The 18,250-nt window shown below is 41.7% G+C and overlaps 1 protein-coding gene across 2 annotated transcripts in view; it reads right to left on the minus strand.

The window, feature by feature from the left end:
- The window catches only part of SI (sucrase-isomaltase), a 152,727-nt gene that overhangs the window by 45,631 nt on the left and 88,846 nt on the right, over positions 1 to 18,250 (minus strand). For both annotated transcript variants that reach the window (XM_019532678.1, XM_019532679.1), the window contains exons 32-37: positions 14,902 to 15,030; positions 14,656 to 14,763; positions 13,098 to 13,160; positions 11,729 to 11,863; positions 8,348 to 8,432; positions 6,699 to 6,837 (exon numbers count right to left, since the gene is read on the minus strand). In XM_019532678.1, coding sequence (XP_019388223.1) covers positions 6,699 to 6,837; positions 8,348 to 8,432; positions 11,729 to 11,863; positions 13,098 to 13,160; positions 14,656 to 14,763; positions 14,902 to 15,030 — 659 coding nt within the window. The remainder of the gene's footprint in view (positions 1 to 6,698; positions 6,838 to 8,347; positions 8,433 to 11,728; positions 11,864 to 13,097; positions 13,161 to 14,655; positions 14,764 to 14,901; positions 15,031 to 18,250) is intronic.

Genomic DNA, 18,250 nt, shown 5'->3' on the forward strand with positions numbered 1-18,250 from the left:
GACCTAAACCTCTATAGAGCGGTAAGAAAAAGGAAATGGCACTGGTATTAAACAAGGCTCTTCAGCAGCCATACTACTGTCTCCCTGAATACTTTCTTCTTGTCAGCTGCACCAGATGGGTAGGGTAAAAGCAAACTTTCTTGTGTTAACACAGAAGAGACTCTGCTGGGCCAAAGAAATCCCTGCATAAATTATCATGTTGGGGGTGCTAGAGACTCAGGAAACCTAGGGGGAAAAATACAGGGAATCTCCTGATCATCCTTGAATCTATTATGGGAAGGCTGGGCTAGGTTTATAGAACATGCTGAAAGGGTGATTACCACTCACTTAATGTCAGCTATGGAGGTTTGGCATTCATTACTGCTGTATCTGCACACTTCATAATCTTGAATGTATTTAAGCTCCCTTCATGTTTTCCGGATTATTACAATAATCACTGGGGGAAGGTGGGGATAAGTAAAAGTCATAGAAACTGGGAGACTGGGAAGGTCACATACAGGACATGTAAGCTTTTACAAAGGCTCCTGGGCCTTATGGCTACAGGCATCTAAAGGATGCTGGAACTTTTGTAATCTCTCAAGGACTTTGGGCTTTGCGGCTTGGGACAGACAGTCAAAAAGCTTGCGGTGGAATCGATTTAAGTTAGGCAGTTTTCCGTAAGTGGCATAGTTTAGGTTGGTAGTGAACAGAATATACATTCACCATTTGGTGGGAAGGGGGGTGGGGAGGCAGAGAAAACTTAGACCAGGTTCTGCCATTTCTAAACCAGCCTATGTGTACCAAACTTCTGTTCCGTTATGGATATAGACTGGTTTCTGATCACTTATGGTGGTAAACGTGTAATGTTTGTATCTGGCAGACAAGGTTCTTTGGGTAAATCTGATATCTTTTATTAAAAATTCTTCTTTGCAAGTTTTTGTGTATAAATACCCTTTGTCAGGCCATATGTATTTCACTTCAACAAAGTAAGGGCATTCTCCCCTTAAAACGTATACATAGGCAGTCACAGACTTTGGTAGGTGTGAGGGTAAGCAGCGCCATCTCTTTATGTAAGGCAGGGCTGTCTACCAGGAGCACATGACTCACTGCTGTGTGTGCTGTGCAATAGGCATGCAGTCTGCCCACCACTGCCCATGGTAAGAAGCCCTCTATGCCCCCCCAGTTGGGCTGCACTAGTGTCTGTGTGGGCTAGGCTAGTACAGCCAGGCCCCCCATCACCATGCAGCAATGGGAGAAGCTACCACTGGAGCCCATAGGATACATGTTAACCATTTGTGCCAGATGCTGGGCTCTTGGAGGCAGCATGTGGCCTGCAGGTGGCCAGCTGTACAGGTTTGCTGTACATTACTGCAGTAACTGCACCCTTTGCAATCTTTAGTATGTTTAAACTCTCTACACTCTTGTGATGTAAACAAGTGCTAGTAACCCATTTTTATAGCTGAGATGCATATTCCTAGATACTAGGCCTAGGCAAAGAAGTTAAAAGTGTCATGTAAATGGTAGCAGGGAAGGAAAGCACTGGAAGTTTCAGAATTTAGTTTGGGAAAGAGAGCCCTGAGGATGCATCTTGTTCATGCAGAACTCAGTTCACCTCTAAGGCTTAAGAGTGGAGGATTGTACTGGATGCTGACTTTCCCTTTAACCACAGAAAGTGCCACTTCTTCTAAAATACTGTTTAGTACTACGTAGATCCAGTTTGAAGGGCAAACAGTCAGGCCAGTTGCTGCAATGCTATCATTCAAAGGCTTCCAGTAGGCAAAGGCAGATCATACAACTTGTGCATAGAGGGAGGGGAAGAGACCAGTCTATGCTTTAATCTCTCTGCTTGAACCCTCATGGGCACATCCAGATAACTGCAGGCATTTATTTCCCCAGACTGTCTCTTATGTCAGTGCTACTTGTCCCTGGGGAATACCTGTGCCACATGAGCTCTGCTGCATGGCAGGTTACCCCGGGTGTGGTAGGAGGCTGGGGCCAGCAACTGTGCCTTACCTGTGGTCCTGGGGGCCTCCTAGAGCTGAAGCTGTGGCAGGAATCCTGGCTGACAGCTAGAGTATGGCTCCAGCTGGCCAGGCTCTGGTTTTGGGAAGTATGCACTGCTGTCATGTGCACTACCCCATTTTTTTTTGGTGTGGGTGTTTTTTAATCCAGGATCTCTCAGGTCAACCCCCCCCACCGCCGCATACCATACATCCGCACTTGCCTGTACACATCCTATGAGTCTAATACCAGTTCAGATGCTACCTTCAAATACCCTGTCTTGATGTGTGAGTAGAAGAAAGAAACCACAATGATCATGGAGACAGAACTGCTTGCATTATGTTACTACACAGAAAAAAAGAACACTATTCCCTTTATTCGATGGAAGAACAAGAAACGAATGCTGAGTCATCACCTATGCTGTGATTGGCTAAGGAAGGGAGATAATAGATCTGTCTCCAAAGGAGATGGTATTTTTTGGTTTTTTTTTAAATTAGCTTTTAGTTTCTGCTGGAAGAATTCCAGCAACTTTAGGAAAGGTCTGTCATGGTTTGAACAGATCTTAGAAAGGGGACACAAACACCTTGGTTTGTCCAAGGAAGGAGGACTGGATGAGTCATAAAAAGCTCTATGGAGAAAGCCAACTTGTAAGATGCTAAGAGAAAAAAAACATACCTAAAGTTGCTGGTTACTGACTTAAGTGGTCTGGACTGTATTTGAGGATACAGGTCATTTTCTAGTGTAAACTACAGTGTCAGCTCTTGTTAACCTTGGTATATACATATTTTTTATTTATGACAGCTACCCTTTTGTATTCAATTTTCTGCTTTGCATTCTGAAAAATAATCTTATTTTATTCCTAATCTTGCACATACATTTTTCAGAAATAAACAGTTATGAAGAGTTGTTATATTTGTTTGTGACAGTGTTTCACTGTGTTCCAGCAGCAGTAACCCATGATAGAAGAGAAAGGACTAAATATATTGTATTTAAAGATAAGGCAAACATAGAAACATGAGACACTAAAAGAGACTTTTCTTAAATACCTGTTTTGCCCAGACACCATTTTTTCCTAAACTGTAATGTAAATCAATGTTCACAGTGTTACTTGAGAAAAGGATCCTAACTGAAGTCTCCCAGACCTGGCTTGCCTTTTAGGACTTACCTACCTGTGGCTCTGCAGCTAGCTCATATTTCCACTGGCAAAGCTCCTGTATCTATACTGTGTCCTCCCTCACTGACTGATTCCTGCGGTCAGGCCTCTTCTATATTCCCTTGGGGAGGCATGGATTTCACCCCAGGGTGGCCTCCTTAAAGACACAGGGTTCTCTTTATATGTAATAGAGCAGGAGTTTTCAACTTTTTTTAACAAGCATACTCCCGGCAGCCCCCTTTTTAATAAGTGTACCCTTATGGGATGGGGAGGGTGGTGAGAGGCTGGACACAGAGCAGGGAGTGGAGGTGGGGGTGGCAAGCAGCAAGATGCTGAGTGTGTGGAGCAAGGGGTGAGTGGCTGGTCAGAAAGCGGGTGGGGGGGGTGGCGAGCAGCCGGATGTGGAGTGGGGGGGGTGACGAGTGGCTGGATGTGAAGCCAGGCAGCAATCCATCCCCGCCCACCCCCGTGTATTCCCTGGGACCTTTCAAAGTACCCCTGGAGGTATGCGTACCCCCATTTGACAACCCCTGTAATAAGGCAAAGGGTTCCCTATTACAGGGAACGGGCCCTGGACTGCCTGGGAAGTTCCAGATCCTAGCGGGGCTGAAACGAACCTCCAGGTAGGCATAAAGGCTGAGTTATTCTGGCTACATATTTATTATTTTATTGTGGTGTGACACAGCTGGGAGGAAGGGTTTCAGTTCAGAAGCAGTTTTTGGCTTAGATCTGTGCTTCTGTTTAAATAGCGGAGGAAGGGGAGCGGCTGTGAGGGGAGGCTAGGAGGCTGCAGGCAGCCCCAAAGGAATGCACTGCTACTGTTGCTGGAGGACTAGCTTGCAAACTGAGGATCTGAACCTGTAATAAAATGGACTGTGGGCATGGGCTCAGACTCCAGAAAGGATGGAAGAGGAAAGCAGGCCTGAATCCCCCAAAACTGAGGGCATAAGCCCAGAACCCAGGAGGGTAAGACTGGGGCCAAGGGGCCCAGAAATCAGGAGGGCAAGGCTGGGGCTGGGGAACCTAGGATCCTGGGGTCTGGGGCAATGGACCTGGGGATGAGGGGCCCAGCTAAAGCAAGAGAGCAAACACCAGAGGGCTAAATGTTCAGGTCCTGAAAGGCCCCTAAGAGGCAGTGTTCTTGATATGGAGAGATGGGGAAGTGTGTCAGGACTCTGAATCAAGCAGGCTCAGTGGAGCCTGACAAGAAGCTGGAGAGAAAGCCCATTGATCTCTAAGGGCAGCCTCCCTGTTTAACTTCAACATGAAGATGTGGCAGGCAAGGCAACAGGGTGGTCCCGTGAAAGGTCAGCAGGTGGAAAGAGCTGCGAAGGTCCACCAGCCACTTGGGGCAGTAGCAGGGCATGAGGCAGTACAACCCAATTCAGGGCCTCACTGGTTACACAAGTACAGAAACCATGTCTACATGTCCATGACATGTACATACAGTGTTCCTATTAAAAATAGATTACAGTTCCAGGTCCTGACTTCAGTTAACTGTTCAACTGCAAGCTGTTTCTGGATCCTTTAATCCTCTTCTTTGCATAAACCTCATGAAGATCATAGTACCAAGCAAGAAACTCTAGAACATGGGAAGTGTGATCATCCCCACCATCACTACCACCAAGAGAAGAAAGAGAAACACAAAACAGCCAGATGCTTAATATAACATCATCCTTTGTACCTTTTTGTGCTGAGAGATTTGGTCATAAGAATGTGAATTCTTCATGACCAGGAACTCTTCATGATCAAGGAAGAATGATGTTAACTTAAAATGGGTGCACATGGTATCCCTATAGGTAGCCTTCCCTCTGTTTCATTATACAGGTGACTTCAATTCAATTCTGCTTTTTCAATTGTATCAGCTTTGTGACCAGCTGAAATAAGAACAGCTTGGAGTGGGGAGTGGAAAGGATGCTTTATATCTTGTTTATGACTTGTTGACCCTGGAGCCATTCGAACACCAAGTTGGTCCCAAGTGTAAAATGAAAACAGACACATGGATGACCCAATATATACTAGATATCAACAATTCCCTGAGGACTGTTGCAACAGCCGGGATTCACATGCAGGGGAAGCTTGCACCACAGTCAATATAAAGGGAGGATGGACAGGCAGTGTAGCTGCAGCCACAGCAGGTCTAGGCTACCTGAGAATTTATTTTTGAAGGGGGCATTTTCAAAATAACAGCTACTGTGGAAAACTGAGTTTTTTTCTGGCAGGGAAAGAATCCCAGGGCAAAGCTGTCATATTGGCTTTATGCTAGCATTTGCTGCAAAATACTAGCTTGCAAAGGAAATGGGCACACCAGAGCAAGCTGCAGTTGAGCAGAGAACATTTCGGGGTGGAAAGAAGTGGGTGAGATCAAGGACAGAGGGTGGGATCAAGGACAAAGGACATTTGCACACTATGTTCTGCCAGTCCCCAGACCCTAGCTGACCCTAAATGACAGTACTAGCCAGAGTAAATCAGAACAGTTGTAGCTGTTAATTGTACAGGGAGCAATTTGGGCCTACGATGGGTCAGGAGAAGACAGGAATAAAAGTCAGGTAGAGCAAAATTTTTTTCTTTGCCCCAGCCCTTCCCCATGACTTGGATACACTAAGTGCAAGGTCATCAGAATTAAGACCTTAGTACGTAATATGGCAATATGTCCTGATAACGTATCTAAAGCCAGAAAAGTCAAAGTATCTCAATCATTACTGCACTCAGAGCTGCTGGAGAACTATGCTCCTTATACATTTGAAACAACTCATTCTTGAACTTAGGAAGAAATAAAGTGAAGAAAAAGGAAAGGTTATTAATTGAATGTGGCTAATAAATCCTAAATTGGGTCACACATATACATTACTGGATGCAAAGCATTAATTTAGAAGTTAATTTTCTAGAACAATGTAAAATAAAATAGAAATGGCCTACAATTTTCACAACAATAATTGTTGCCCCTTGTAATATTTGTTTAACTCTTTGAATACATCTCAAGGGGCACATCTACACATGCATATTTATGTGAAGTAATAAATTTCAGTGCATATCGCACCAGAGTTTATTGCTGCCAGGCACTGCATTTCCCCATGCACCCAGGCCCACAGCCCATTGAGCTGGGTTGGAGCATCCCTGGCTAGCAGACGTTCCAGGGGAGTCTACCTGCCAGCCCAGGGCTGCTCTCACCTGGCTCAACATGCTACAGAGGGGCTGGCTGGGACATAATGGTGCTTCAGTGTGGGGCTAGCCAGCAGGCAGCCCCTGCACTGAAGCACCCTCATGCCCCAGCCGGCCCTGTCAGCATCTACATGTGCGCTGTTGTGCACAGAACACAACAACTCTGCAGCAGGACAGTACTTTTATTTACTATTTAGTAACCTGCTGCACACTTTATTCATTTCAATGCAGCCTAATAGAGCCACATGTGTAGATGCTGAAATGTTTACTGATGAGCTAATTAGGCGACTGCAGTAAACATCCAGTGTAGATGCACCCATTGCTATTATCAGTAAAGAAGCACCTACAGCATATGGGACTACAGCATAAAGAGACTGTTCAAAATGAGAAGAAAAAACCTTACTCATAGGTGGGTTTAGCATGTGACCATCCATAGAGATTATGCACATCATAATGTCTAACTGGACTTCCATCTGGCAGGAACTGTTGACTTTCCATGCACAAGGTTTTGTGATTCAGTCCAAGTGACTGTGATTCCAAATCTAATGGAAATAACATTTAAATTTAAATATTGGCACTCTCAAGTAACTAAGTATATTTAATAACTAAATAATTCATTCTTTATCAATATCTGAATTTTCTCTCTCTTCCCATTCTCCTCTACCTTCCGATGCAATACATTCAAGTTCTTTTTGCTTTTTTAAATGTCCAGCATGTGAATACTGGCAGTCTCCCGTGCTCCTGTGTATTAATAAGGGACTATGAAAGAAATACTGACTCCTTAGCATACACAAACAGCAAAGGATACCTAACACTTTATAAGCATCTCTATGTATCATCCATATCACCTGCAGAATGGAAAACGTCTGTGAGTGAGTATGAAGCAGGTGAAAGCTGCGCAAATTTATACTGAGATACTATGCATGAGGTTTGAAAAAAATTAGTAAGCAGATGACAATGCAGTGAAAATATGAGCAATGCATTAGGTCAGAGGTGTTCAGAAAAGGACTTTCAGAGGAATTGGAGCACATAATTATCCTTTCTACCTTTGAAATATCCACCTAAATAACGACATGCCATGTACATTTCTGCTGAGGTCCCAATATTCTAACAATTTGAGCACAAATTGTTCATTAACAGAGGCAGTAGTGGTTGGTTCTGTAGCGTCTATATGGTGGTACTCAAGGGTGACTGAAGAACATTTGTATTTGATTGTGTATCTAAAGTGTATTCCTTGAGCTTAAAAATTAGCTTAATTTTTAAGTTGTTTTTTTTTTTTAAATCAGGCCCATTGTTAAAGATGGGAACCAAGAGGAATCTTTTTTAAATCCTTAAAACTGAACTCAATTGTTCATCTGAAGAAACAAATTCCCATAACTTATAAACCAGGGGAAAAAAAACACTTGGCTCTACATTTTTATTTATGTCTGAAGTCAGGTATCTAAATCCATATGTAAACAGATGTAGATGTCTTAAGAAACCAGTTTCTGCAGCAAGAGCTCGTAAGTAGGGCCCTACCAGATACATGGCAGAAGTAGACTGTGCTGCAGTTCCTTTAATCTTGCAGGTTCCCTTTTGCATCCACTCCCCCCACCCCAAATGACTGGTGGAGGGGCCTCGCTTGCAGCTCATTCTTAGTTCAGCAAAGAAGTTAAATTTGTGGGTTTAAACTTGGTGCAGTGTTTGTTTCCCTGCCACTGATCGGCTGGGGGGCCCCAATGGCCCCACTGCTTTCTGCTGACTGGTGGGGAGACAAAAATGCTGCCAAGTTTAAACCCATGGTTTTTGCTTCCCTGCTGATCAGGAATGAGTCTCAAGCAGGGCCCCTCCACCAATCACCAGCAGTAGGGTGTTCGAGGGAACTTGCAAGATTAAAGGAGCTCCAGCACAGCCCACTTCAACTGTTAATCCAGTAGGACTCTATTCATAAGCTCTGAAGACGTGGACTTACATGTCTTAACTTTAGGCATCCCATGCTTGAAAATTTGGCCGAGCAATAATTTACAATAACCAGGGGGACCTAAGAGAGTGAGTGACAGCTGTTATACTTACATGGCATATATGGAGGATTATTTAGTATGGCATCTCTACAGCCTCCGACTGCACCGTTAACAAAACTTGCAGGTTCATTCATGTCCTAAATAATGAGAAATAATATAAACTTACTCGCAACATGAATCTTATTTGTGTCAATGGTACACCACTATCTACTGAACCCTGTATTGCAAACAAGCATAGAAAAAGTCCTTCAAGTGCTTGTAAAGCAATTTTTTTTAGTATCTGTATCCCTGCAATTTACCTTTATTTCAGATGGTAATATTCAAAATTTGTATTTCTAAGAAAGAAAAGGAAGGAAAAAATATTGCTTCTTCTTGGGATTTAACATGCAAAGTTCTAATTCTTACTTTTTAAAATTTCCCTTCTCAACGTATTAGTTGTAATAAGCTCCTAGAAATAATTACTAGTGATCTGAAAGGCTCCCTGCCAAGATACTGACAGATAATTTTCCTTTGGCCTCTGTAAGAGATCCACTAACCTTCCATGGTCCTTTTGGAATCTCCTTTTTTTGTTCCTCCTATATACACCCAACCTATGTCACTGTGACTCATGGCTACATGTAATAGTTTCTAGAGATCTACAGTTGCTGCACTATGTTGTCCACTGGCTTAACTAGTGACCCACAGGCCAGATACAGACATTGCACTTTTACCAGTATAAGTGATTGGAAAGTAGTCTATATCCATAATAGAACAGAGGTTTGGTATACATAGACTGGTTTAAAAATGACAGAATCTGGGCTAAAATTTCCAAACAGCGCCTAAAGCCCAGAGTTTTGCTCCCCACCTCCCCAACATTTATGCTCTTTCTTTGTTTCAAAGAAACTCTGAGCTCACTCTGTTACACAGAGAAGAATGGACATGGATCTCCGTTTACATACATCTAGTTCTTTGAGCAATCACCTAGGAACTGGGGAGGCCAGGGTCAAATTTTTCCTCCATGAGAGGGAATTAAAACTCAACTTGCAAGAAAATGTTCTAAGCCTTTTTCTCTAGTATAAGCTATCCTAGATGGGACAGGGGGGCACGGTCCACTCCTCCTGTTGATGCTGTGCCATTTGTGAAGAAAGGAATTCAACATAAATTAGACCAGAAATAGACAGAATGCAAGAGTATAACTACATAATTGAAGTGCTCACCTGGGAAGGGGCAGGAGAAAACTGGGTAATGGCCCCTGTTCCTAAGTCATACTTTAACTAATGGCTATTTAATATAAAAATTAGCTTGATGGTTAGGGTGCTCACCTAGGAGAAGAGGAGTTGTAGGTTTGGTTTCCTTAGTGAAAAGTAGAGAATCAAACCCAATGCTGCCAGTTCTTGAGAAAGTGTTCTTACTACTAAGCAATTCTGTGAAACATTCATATGGGGCAGGGGGGTGGGGAGGAAGAGTTGTATTTTGTAGAGAGTTATTTCAGTATGGTTTATGTATGAGCTGAGAATGCTTATCAAACCATTCAATGGACTTCAGCAAAGGAAAGCCTCATTTCCATATCCTGACCCACACCAGGGTTAGGTGTGACATATACATGAAGTTGGTCATTCCTATAAAAAATGAAGTGCTTTTGCATATGCCCAGAAATGAAGCCTTTATATGCTTAAAGAATTTTAAGGTAAAAAATTTCAGTGCCATGAACATCAGGTACCTTCAAAGTTTGACAATGGCTTAGCAAGTTTTTCAGGATTGCAGATTTGGATCTTATGAAGCCTAAATTCAACTTGAGCCCCATTTTAAGTCCCTAAGTCCTTTATTCTTGGATCCGGCCCAAGGATTTTGCAGCATCCTGAGTAATGGACTGAAACTTTATTCTTAGACTCTGATCTCATTATGACAGAGTGCATGCTGGCTGGTGTCAATATTTTGATCACATAGCATGCATCCTCTCAGTCTCTCTTTATAAATCCCACTACCTCGAGAACAAGACAGAGTACAGATGTATGAATGCTTGCACCTCTGAATTTTGAAACATTTAATAATTTGTGTGTAGCTACAGTTGCTCCGTTATGTTGTCTACTGGTTTAACTAACAATCAAGCCAGGTACAGACACTATACTTTTACCACTATAATTGATCAGAAACCACTCTATACTTGTAACAGAACAGAAGTTAGCACACAGAACCAGTCTATACCCATAACAGAAGAGAAGTTTGGCACATATAGACTAGTTTTAAAATGGCAGAGCCCTATCAAAGACTTGCAACCCTACCAAAGTGTGAATGTGCATTCTGTTCACTAATGATCAAAACTATGGGCGTGTGTAGACAAAATGGAGGTCCTAAATTGAAGCAGTGGGTTTTAAAAAACACTGCTTCAATTTAGGGCTGATTAACCCCCTCCCGTGTCATGTACACATCCTGTTGACTTAGAGCTGTGGAGCTGCACGGAGCCCAGCGCTTTGTTCCACAGCTGTAGGGACAGCAAACGAGTTTTAGTTTGCTGCACCCCAACTTATCTAAGGCGCATTATGTTGCCGAATTTCCTAAAGCAGCTGGACTTAATGTGAATACACCTGTGACTCATGCAAATACTGACACCATTAAAGCGGTGCAAAAGCATTTAGCTCACTTTACAGTGTTATGCACACATGCTTCTTGCTTCGTCTACACACAGCCTGTGCCACTTACAGAAAACCGTGTAATTTAGATCAATTCTGCCTTGGACTTTTTGAATATCTGTATCTAGCCATTGGTAGCATTACTGAAAAATGTCAACAACATTACTGCATAGTAGGGATAGAACAGTATATTAATATTTTATCTCCAACAGAAATTGTGTCCATTCCATTTTAGAAATAAGCTAAAAACCTCATGTAGCCCAGTTCTGTAGTTTGTCCTGCAGAGAGAAAAATTATGGCAAATTGTTTGATAACCCTGTGTTGTGGACAGCCCTAAAGATGTGAATAACAGTAGGATCAACCTAAAAAACAATAGCTGAAGATACAAAAATCACAATAATGCCAATAAGGTAATGAAACTAAAATATCTCAATAACTAAAAATTAGGACTGCCTAGTGGCAAACAGCAGTGTATTAGTGAAACAGCCATTGCTGTACCTGCTTCTTTCCTCAGGGCTGGTGAGGAATGCTTTTGCAAATTTATCCCAGTCAATAAAAGATATCATCCACAAAAATCCTTGCTTCTCCCAAACTTTTGAAGGAATTTAGCTTTGGGTTTACTCGCTGTACATGGCCACCTCCTTTTAATAGTCTGGATCTGAACAGGCAAACCTCTGGGAAAATCCTTTTCCAGAACTGCCCTGAGCTTTGCAGTTCAATAGCATTAAGGTTTACAACCAAATGTTAGTATAAACCTTAGCCTCATAAAAGCCTCAGAAATTTAAAACAGGTTTTAATTCAAAAGATAAAATATAAATACTCACAATCCACAGGCCATCAAACTTTACACTTTTTTCAGGCTGATTAGGATTAGTGTAATATTCTCTTATTTCCATTTCCCACCATTGAGCTGTGGTATTACGGAAGAAGTCTGGGAAAGCTGCATATGCTCTGTACAGCTGCAAAAAATGATAGATACTTAGAAATAGATGGAACCACTGCATTTACAGCAGTAAATGTTTTTCATAGTTTATGGATTTTTAACTGAAATCTGCAAACACAGGCATAAAATCTCTGAATATCAAATGTCACAACTAGCATCCATGGAAAAAAAAAAGGGGTTTTGTGACTGTAACTGCTTTCAAAAGTTTAATGCCATTTAGAAAGATTTTTTTTTTAGAAATGTTGGAAACTAAATTCAAAACTAGGTTTAGTGATTATTATTCCTTACATACTTATCTTTTCGTCTCTTATCCCTCCCTCTTTTTTCCCTCCTGCCATTTAGTGCTTTATTTGTGGTAGACATCTATGTCTTTTAGATGGATATTTATGTAATCAGTACGTATGCATTTCTTATTTTTGTGTTGAATTAAAAAAAATAAATCAGAAAAAAATAAATTAATCTTCAGGAATCCTTAAAATACTACCAGATTAAAAGGGATTTAAAATTCATTAGAGTACTAAAAGAAAAATAGTTTGGCTATTTTTTAACTGAATAATAAATACAGAGAGATAGAAGAAGAAAGCGTTGCTTGCAAAGGTGAATTTTAATTTTGGTTGTTTTCACAAATAAACACTGATAATTGGCTACTTTGTAGTCAAAGTATAATGACTTTGTATTTTGGAATAGACAAATTTACATAAGAGCAAAGTCATTTATTTAAAAGAACACTTCTAATCATTGTAGAATCAGGAATTCATCCTCAAGGATCTGACTCTCAGGGTCTCTTTTCACTCATATTAAAACAGCTGTACTCCACTCTGGTGGTTTAACGAGTTCTTAAATCAAACAAGAATTACATGTGCACCAACTTTGTGGCCACTTCACATTGTCAAAGTATAAGTGAACACTAAAGCCTCATTTGGTTTTAGCATAAAACCGTAAAACATAAATGGTCTTAGAGAAGTGCAAGCTCAGGCTTGTCCTTGCCCGGCCAATCCACCTCCAGTGCCCAGCCCCTCTGCAAGGAGCTAAGCACTGTCATATATATATATATTGTTTTTTGAAACTGGATGCCATTCAATATGGAGGGGTGCCTCAAGTCCACTGAAGGGTGCCTCAAGTCCAAAAAGTTTGAGAACCACTTCATTACATAGTTATTCTGCTATTTTGAACAGACGTGTTGTTCATTCTGCCTGTGTGGCTTGGTGTCAGTAGGAAATGATCATGCCAACAATGGCATACATACTTACTTCCACTTGGGTTTCCCAGGGTAAAGATTCATTAACAGTAACATTAGGATAATCTGGCCAGACCTATTAAAAGGAAAACAAGTATTTAAAAGATCAGTACAAACATGGTAGTTACATAATATATGACAAACTCTGTTTTAGACTCATTTTGAAATCCCCCACCGCAAGCATTTTCTTTTCTTAAAAGGGACTCTTGTGAACACTCACAGTAATATTTCCTGATCCTTCCTCATTGATTCAATAGTAACTATGTCCTTTCAAACCAAGTTCCTCTCCAGCACAACTATTTCTAAGGCTGATAGCTATTTACTACAAGAGACGGAACCTCTTTCATCAAAAGGACATAGGACTCCTTTTTGTATCAAAATCAATCTCAGACCATTTTTTCACACAATTATCAGTAATAAGGTATGTGTTCCACCCACTGCTGATACTGCTAAGATTTGGATTTCTTTAGAACATACAAGCCACTCAATTTTTTAAAGAGATTACTGTTATAATGAAGGGAAGCCCTTCTGTGTGCATAGTTTCATCTTATGGGTACCAGTACATAGAAAACCAGTATTAAGGAAGAAATAAATAAAAGTTATAAAAACCATGCTCTCTCTAGAGAAGAAAACTAATGGAAAGTGTTGTTGGTCCTTTGGAAGGGTATGTACACTATCCCGCTTCAAAATAGCTTGTGCTCAGCCTCCAAAATTCACTCAACCCATGCAGATCTCAAGAAAATCGTTAGGACCCACGGTCTTCCATGCAGAGATGACAAGACTCTATAGTGTGATACCACCTCTGCCGTTCCCTTCCTAAATGGATCAAGGGCTTCCTCCAGGCACCTTCATCTGGGGTTATTTCCCCAGCCAACCATCCCAAGTCCTCAATACGGCATGAAGAAAAAGGAATGACACTATTCCATGTACACGTTTTCCTTTGGTCTAATCTGCTGGTACCACCAGAGGTGGCAGGAACATTTTGGGTCATACATGGATAGGTGCTGATGACGGTTCATTATTCAGCTATTTTAGTCCAGGTGGACTTACAGATGTTGGGTTTCAGTAGTAAAATCCAGTTAGTAAGCCTCACTCAGTATCATTAGGCATTATTCCCATGAGGATTTTACTTTTACATATTTTGATGTGAACTGAGACATACCCATGACATATGATTAGCTATTTGTGGAGAATTCCTATTGGATTTGCCTTCGGGATTTGCTTTGCGAAGATGCTGGCATAAAAACAGGACATCTCTCCTAATTGAAGAGACATAAGAATATCTCCTTAGATTTACTACTGCTATAATAAATGTTAAGACCTGAAGGGGATTTTTATAATTTTCTTAGATTCCCTTATAAAACAAGCTAAAGAACTTCTGAACTGGTCTAGCTTCAGCTTCCAAATACTAAATTTCATCATATCCTTTTTCTACTTTATTAAAAGAATTCTCTAGAATCAGAACCCTTTTCCTCTTGTAGCTCAGGGTCAAATCACTACTTAGCCATGTTAACATAAAATCATACTCAGACACGCTGTCTTTAATGACATAAATTGTCCAAAAACATTACCTTTCCCCATACGATATCACTACTATTAGGCCACTTGATAAAGACATCGTTCTGTAAGCCCCTTGTATAAGCTGGGTAATTGGTTTCATTTCCAGAAATTGCTGGATCCTAAAATTAAAGGAAAAACTATTTTAAATTTGTGTTCAGAAATCAAGCCTAGAAATGAAGTAATATGCATCAGGAATTAAATATATCCTGCCATGATGAATAGCAATTTGAGGAGGGGAGGAAGGCCTGAAGACTAACCAGAATAATGATGAATCTCATTCCTTCTGCTTTCATTTTGTCAACAAGTTTTGGCAATCCAAAGAAGTTTGGGCTAAGAGTGAAGTCTAACTGCCGTTCCATATAATCGATATCCGTGTATTGTACATCCTGTGGTTCGCAAAAACAATGCATGCAGTTAAGCGTTTTTTTAAGTGCATATTTATATCACAGCAGGTAAATCAAGAGAACTGCTGACTTTCTGAAAAGTAAAAGTGGAAACTGCTGCATCTTCTAGCAAGAATATCTACTGAATATTAAACCAAAATCAAGGTCATTTCACAGTTAGACCTCTCATATCCTAAATTTATTTGAAAGATAGAAAATTTATTATTCACTAGAGATGAATAAAGTCCCATTTTTCAAATATATATTAAAAATATACATGTGTGTAAATCAGTGCCTGAGGAATAAATGGATCATCAGTTTGTGCCATTCTGAGATGATTCCCTGTCATCTGAACTCTATACTGAAAGAGTGCCTTTAATGTGAGATACCATTATACTGTGCTCACATGCCTTTGAAAGTTACTCCCAACAGTATTAAACCGGTGCCCAGCCATGACTGTAAAAAACCACCTGAATGTTACAATGCTGGCATTAAATACATCCTGCTTTTTCTTTCTCCTTCTTCCCTGCTAATCCATTATAAGTAGCACAGTGAGAGCCAATGCTTAGCTTGTATTTCTAGTTGGTCTGTAATGCAAATGAATACAAATGGATAGAGTGGTGGACTCATAAGTTATATGTTGAAGCTACCACCACCAATCTGTTGTGGGGGGGGAAATGAAATCATTTCCACAACAACGTCAGGGAAGTTTCAAGCGGTGAACACTCCATGAATTCTGTGAGGACTTCTAGCAGGCAAATCAGCTGCACCCTCTTCAGAATGACTGCCTTCAAAATGCTTAATCTAGGCCATGACTTTTGTTCAAGAATGCACTCTTGTATTTCTTAGACTCTGCTGTTCCTGGTCTGCTCCCCATCTGTCATCCTCATATTGAGGAAATGCCAATGATGACTGCTCCCACTGAATCAATGAATTCAGGGAACATAAAACTAAGCCAAGCATGGATACAGGGTCTGTGCTCATTTTACAAGCATGAACTTAACTGAAAGTATGCCAAGATTATGTATGAAAATCAATATATGTTAGTCCTTAATATTAAAGTTTTATTTAAAGCAAAAAGCAAAAAGAGCATGGTTAGTATTTCATTGATGGTTAAAAATAATATATTTATATCAGAAGCTATTTTATAAAACTGAAGACATTTTGTGAACAGTTTTAAAGGTACTAGGGCTAAATCACCAAAGCTGTGGGGATCTCTCCTTACCACTTAATGTACCTAAGTCTAAAACTATGAAGTTGGTTGGCTAATGCTAATTTAAAGGTACAATGAGATCTGATGCGGGATCCCAATGATCCTTTCTGACATGCCACAAGAAGCATGACAGTGGGATCCAGTGTCAGATCCAGCATCAGATGCCATTGTACTATACTGCTGATGTAGGAGAAGCCTGATCCCAGGGTCCCTGCACCAGCAAGTAAGAGTCTTGGAGACTTTGTACAGCCTACAAAATTAGTTTAAATTATCTTTTGCTCTGCTTTAATGGCCTTGCTGTTTGAACGCTTGTATTCCACTTTAAATGACTTTGTAACATAGGTGTAACAAGGCGTTTTAGTTTGCTACCTAACAAAGTGCAACACTGCATGTGGTGCTGGAAGCTGATGTGCTTGGGCAAGCTCAGGCTTGGCAGGCTTCCAGTGCCCGGTGCACCGTCCCCGCCACCTTCTCCTGCCACTAGCATACCCAGCCACCCTCCTGTCACCTTACTGTTCTGTCCCAGGGGCAAGTCAGCCACTCCTGGGCAGTCCCACACAGCAGGAAGGCAGAAGGGATAGTGCAGGGGTGCTGGAGCCTACGTGCTTCTTCCACAGTGTTGGGGAAAGAGGGGACGAGCTGCCACCAGATTGCACAGCCCCTGAGCTGTGGGGGATCCTGGTGTTTTCCTCTGTGGTGTCAGCACCCATCTGCTGGCGGAGGGAAGCACCAGGCCCCGCACAGCTCAGGGGTCGTATGACCCAGTGGCACTTTGTGCAGGCAGGCTCAACTGGATTGGGGCAGGGGGGCGGAAAAAAAGCAGCAAGGAGCCTGACCATTTTTGTTTTTTTCTCCTGGAGTCTGCCTGCCTACTTCAGCTGTGTGGGGACCCAATGCTTCACTCCATGGCTGCAGCGCCCCCCGGGAGGCAAGTAAGCTCTCAGGATTGGGACCCAACCTTGTGTACACACCACGGGGGTTTAGTTCAATTTAATTCTTTCTAAATTGAAATGCTGGAAATGGCGGGCTTTTGAAAACCCACCGTTTCAATTCAGGGAGAACTAAACCGAACTAAATCCCTGTTGCATGTACAAGTACCCTTGGCTCCTTGTGCTCCCTCAGCCAGGAGCCCCCTTCAGCTAGTGGATCCCCCAGCCATGGGAGTGCACTGCGCTCCTATGGCTACAAGCTCTGATCACCTGATGTGGGCTCCCAGCTGCTGAAGCACATGCTGCGCTCTCCAACTGGGAGCCCCAATCAGGATCCTTCAGAGGTTGGGAGCCCTGGCCACATGTACAATTAAGAGTGTGATAGGATCTAGTCACAATGTTATTATACAAAAGATGAATAAGTCACAAAGTTATTACACCTCTGTTTATCATATCATTAATTGAACGAACCTGTGGCCAGGTCTCTGCTTGAGGCATGATCAATCTGTTAAGCATATATTAAGAGTAACATTTGTCAGAGGCCTTAACATTCTTTTAGCATGTAAAGGTCTGCTTCTAGACATACCCAGAAGCACCTCAGTCTGTGCGGTTCTGGGAAGCTCAATATCTAAGCACCACTAGAATTCACTAGACTACCTATAGCTCTTGATACAGTAGGCTCCTTGAAGGAGAAGGAAGCTGTATGACACACCCAGCTGGGAAAGGGAAGTATTAGGTTCGAGATTCCAATAAAGGGGTTGGAACCCCATTTTGCAATTAGGTATCTTTACTACTAGGCCATGAAGTAATTATCTGTATATTTATTTATGTTTTACAAAGTGGAACAGCTTCAATGGGAATAACTGTGAGCATCACTCCACTTGAAAATCCCCTATAACTTTTTGGTAGGGGCACACGCTTTGGAGGTGAGCTAAGTTCCCTACATATTGTTTCATAGTTTCTAGGGTCGGAAGGGTCCTTAGTAAATCATCGAGTCCAACCCCCTGCCATGGCAGGAAAGAGTACCGGGGTCAAACGACCCCAGCAAGGTGATTGTCTAGCCTTGTCTTAAAGACCCTCA

Source organism: Crocodylus porosus, unplaced genomic scaffold (assembly GCF_001723895.1).
Source record: "Crocodylus porosus isolate Cpor-Errol unplaced genomic scaffold, CroPor_comp1, whole genome shotgun sequence".
In the NCBI taxonomy this organism is placed as follows: Eukaryota; Metazoa; Chordata; order Crocodylia; family Crocodylidae; genus Crocodylus; species Crocodylus porosus.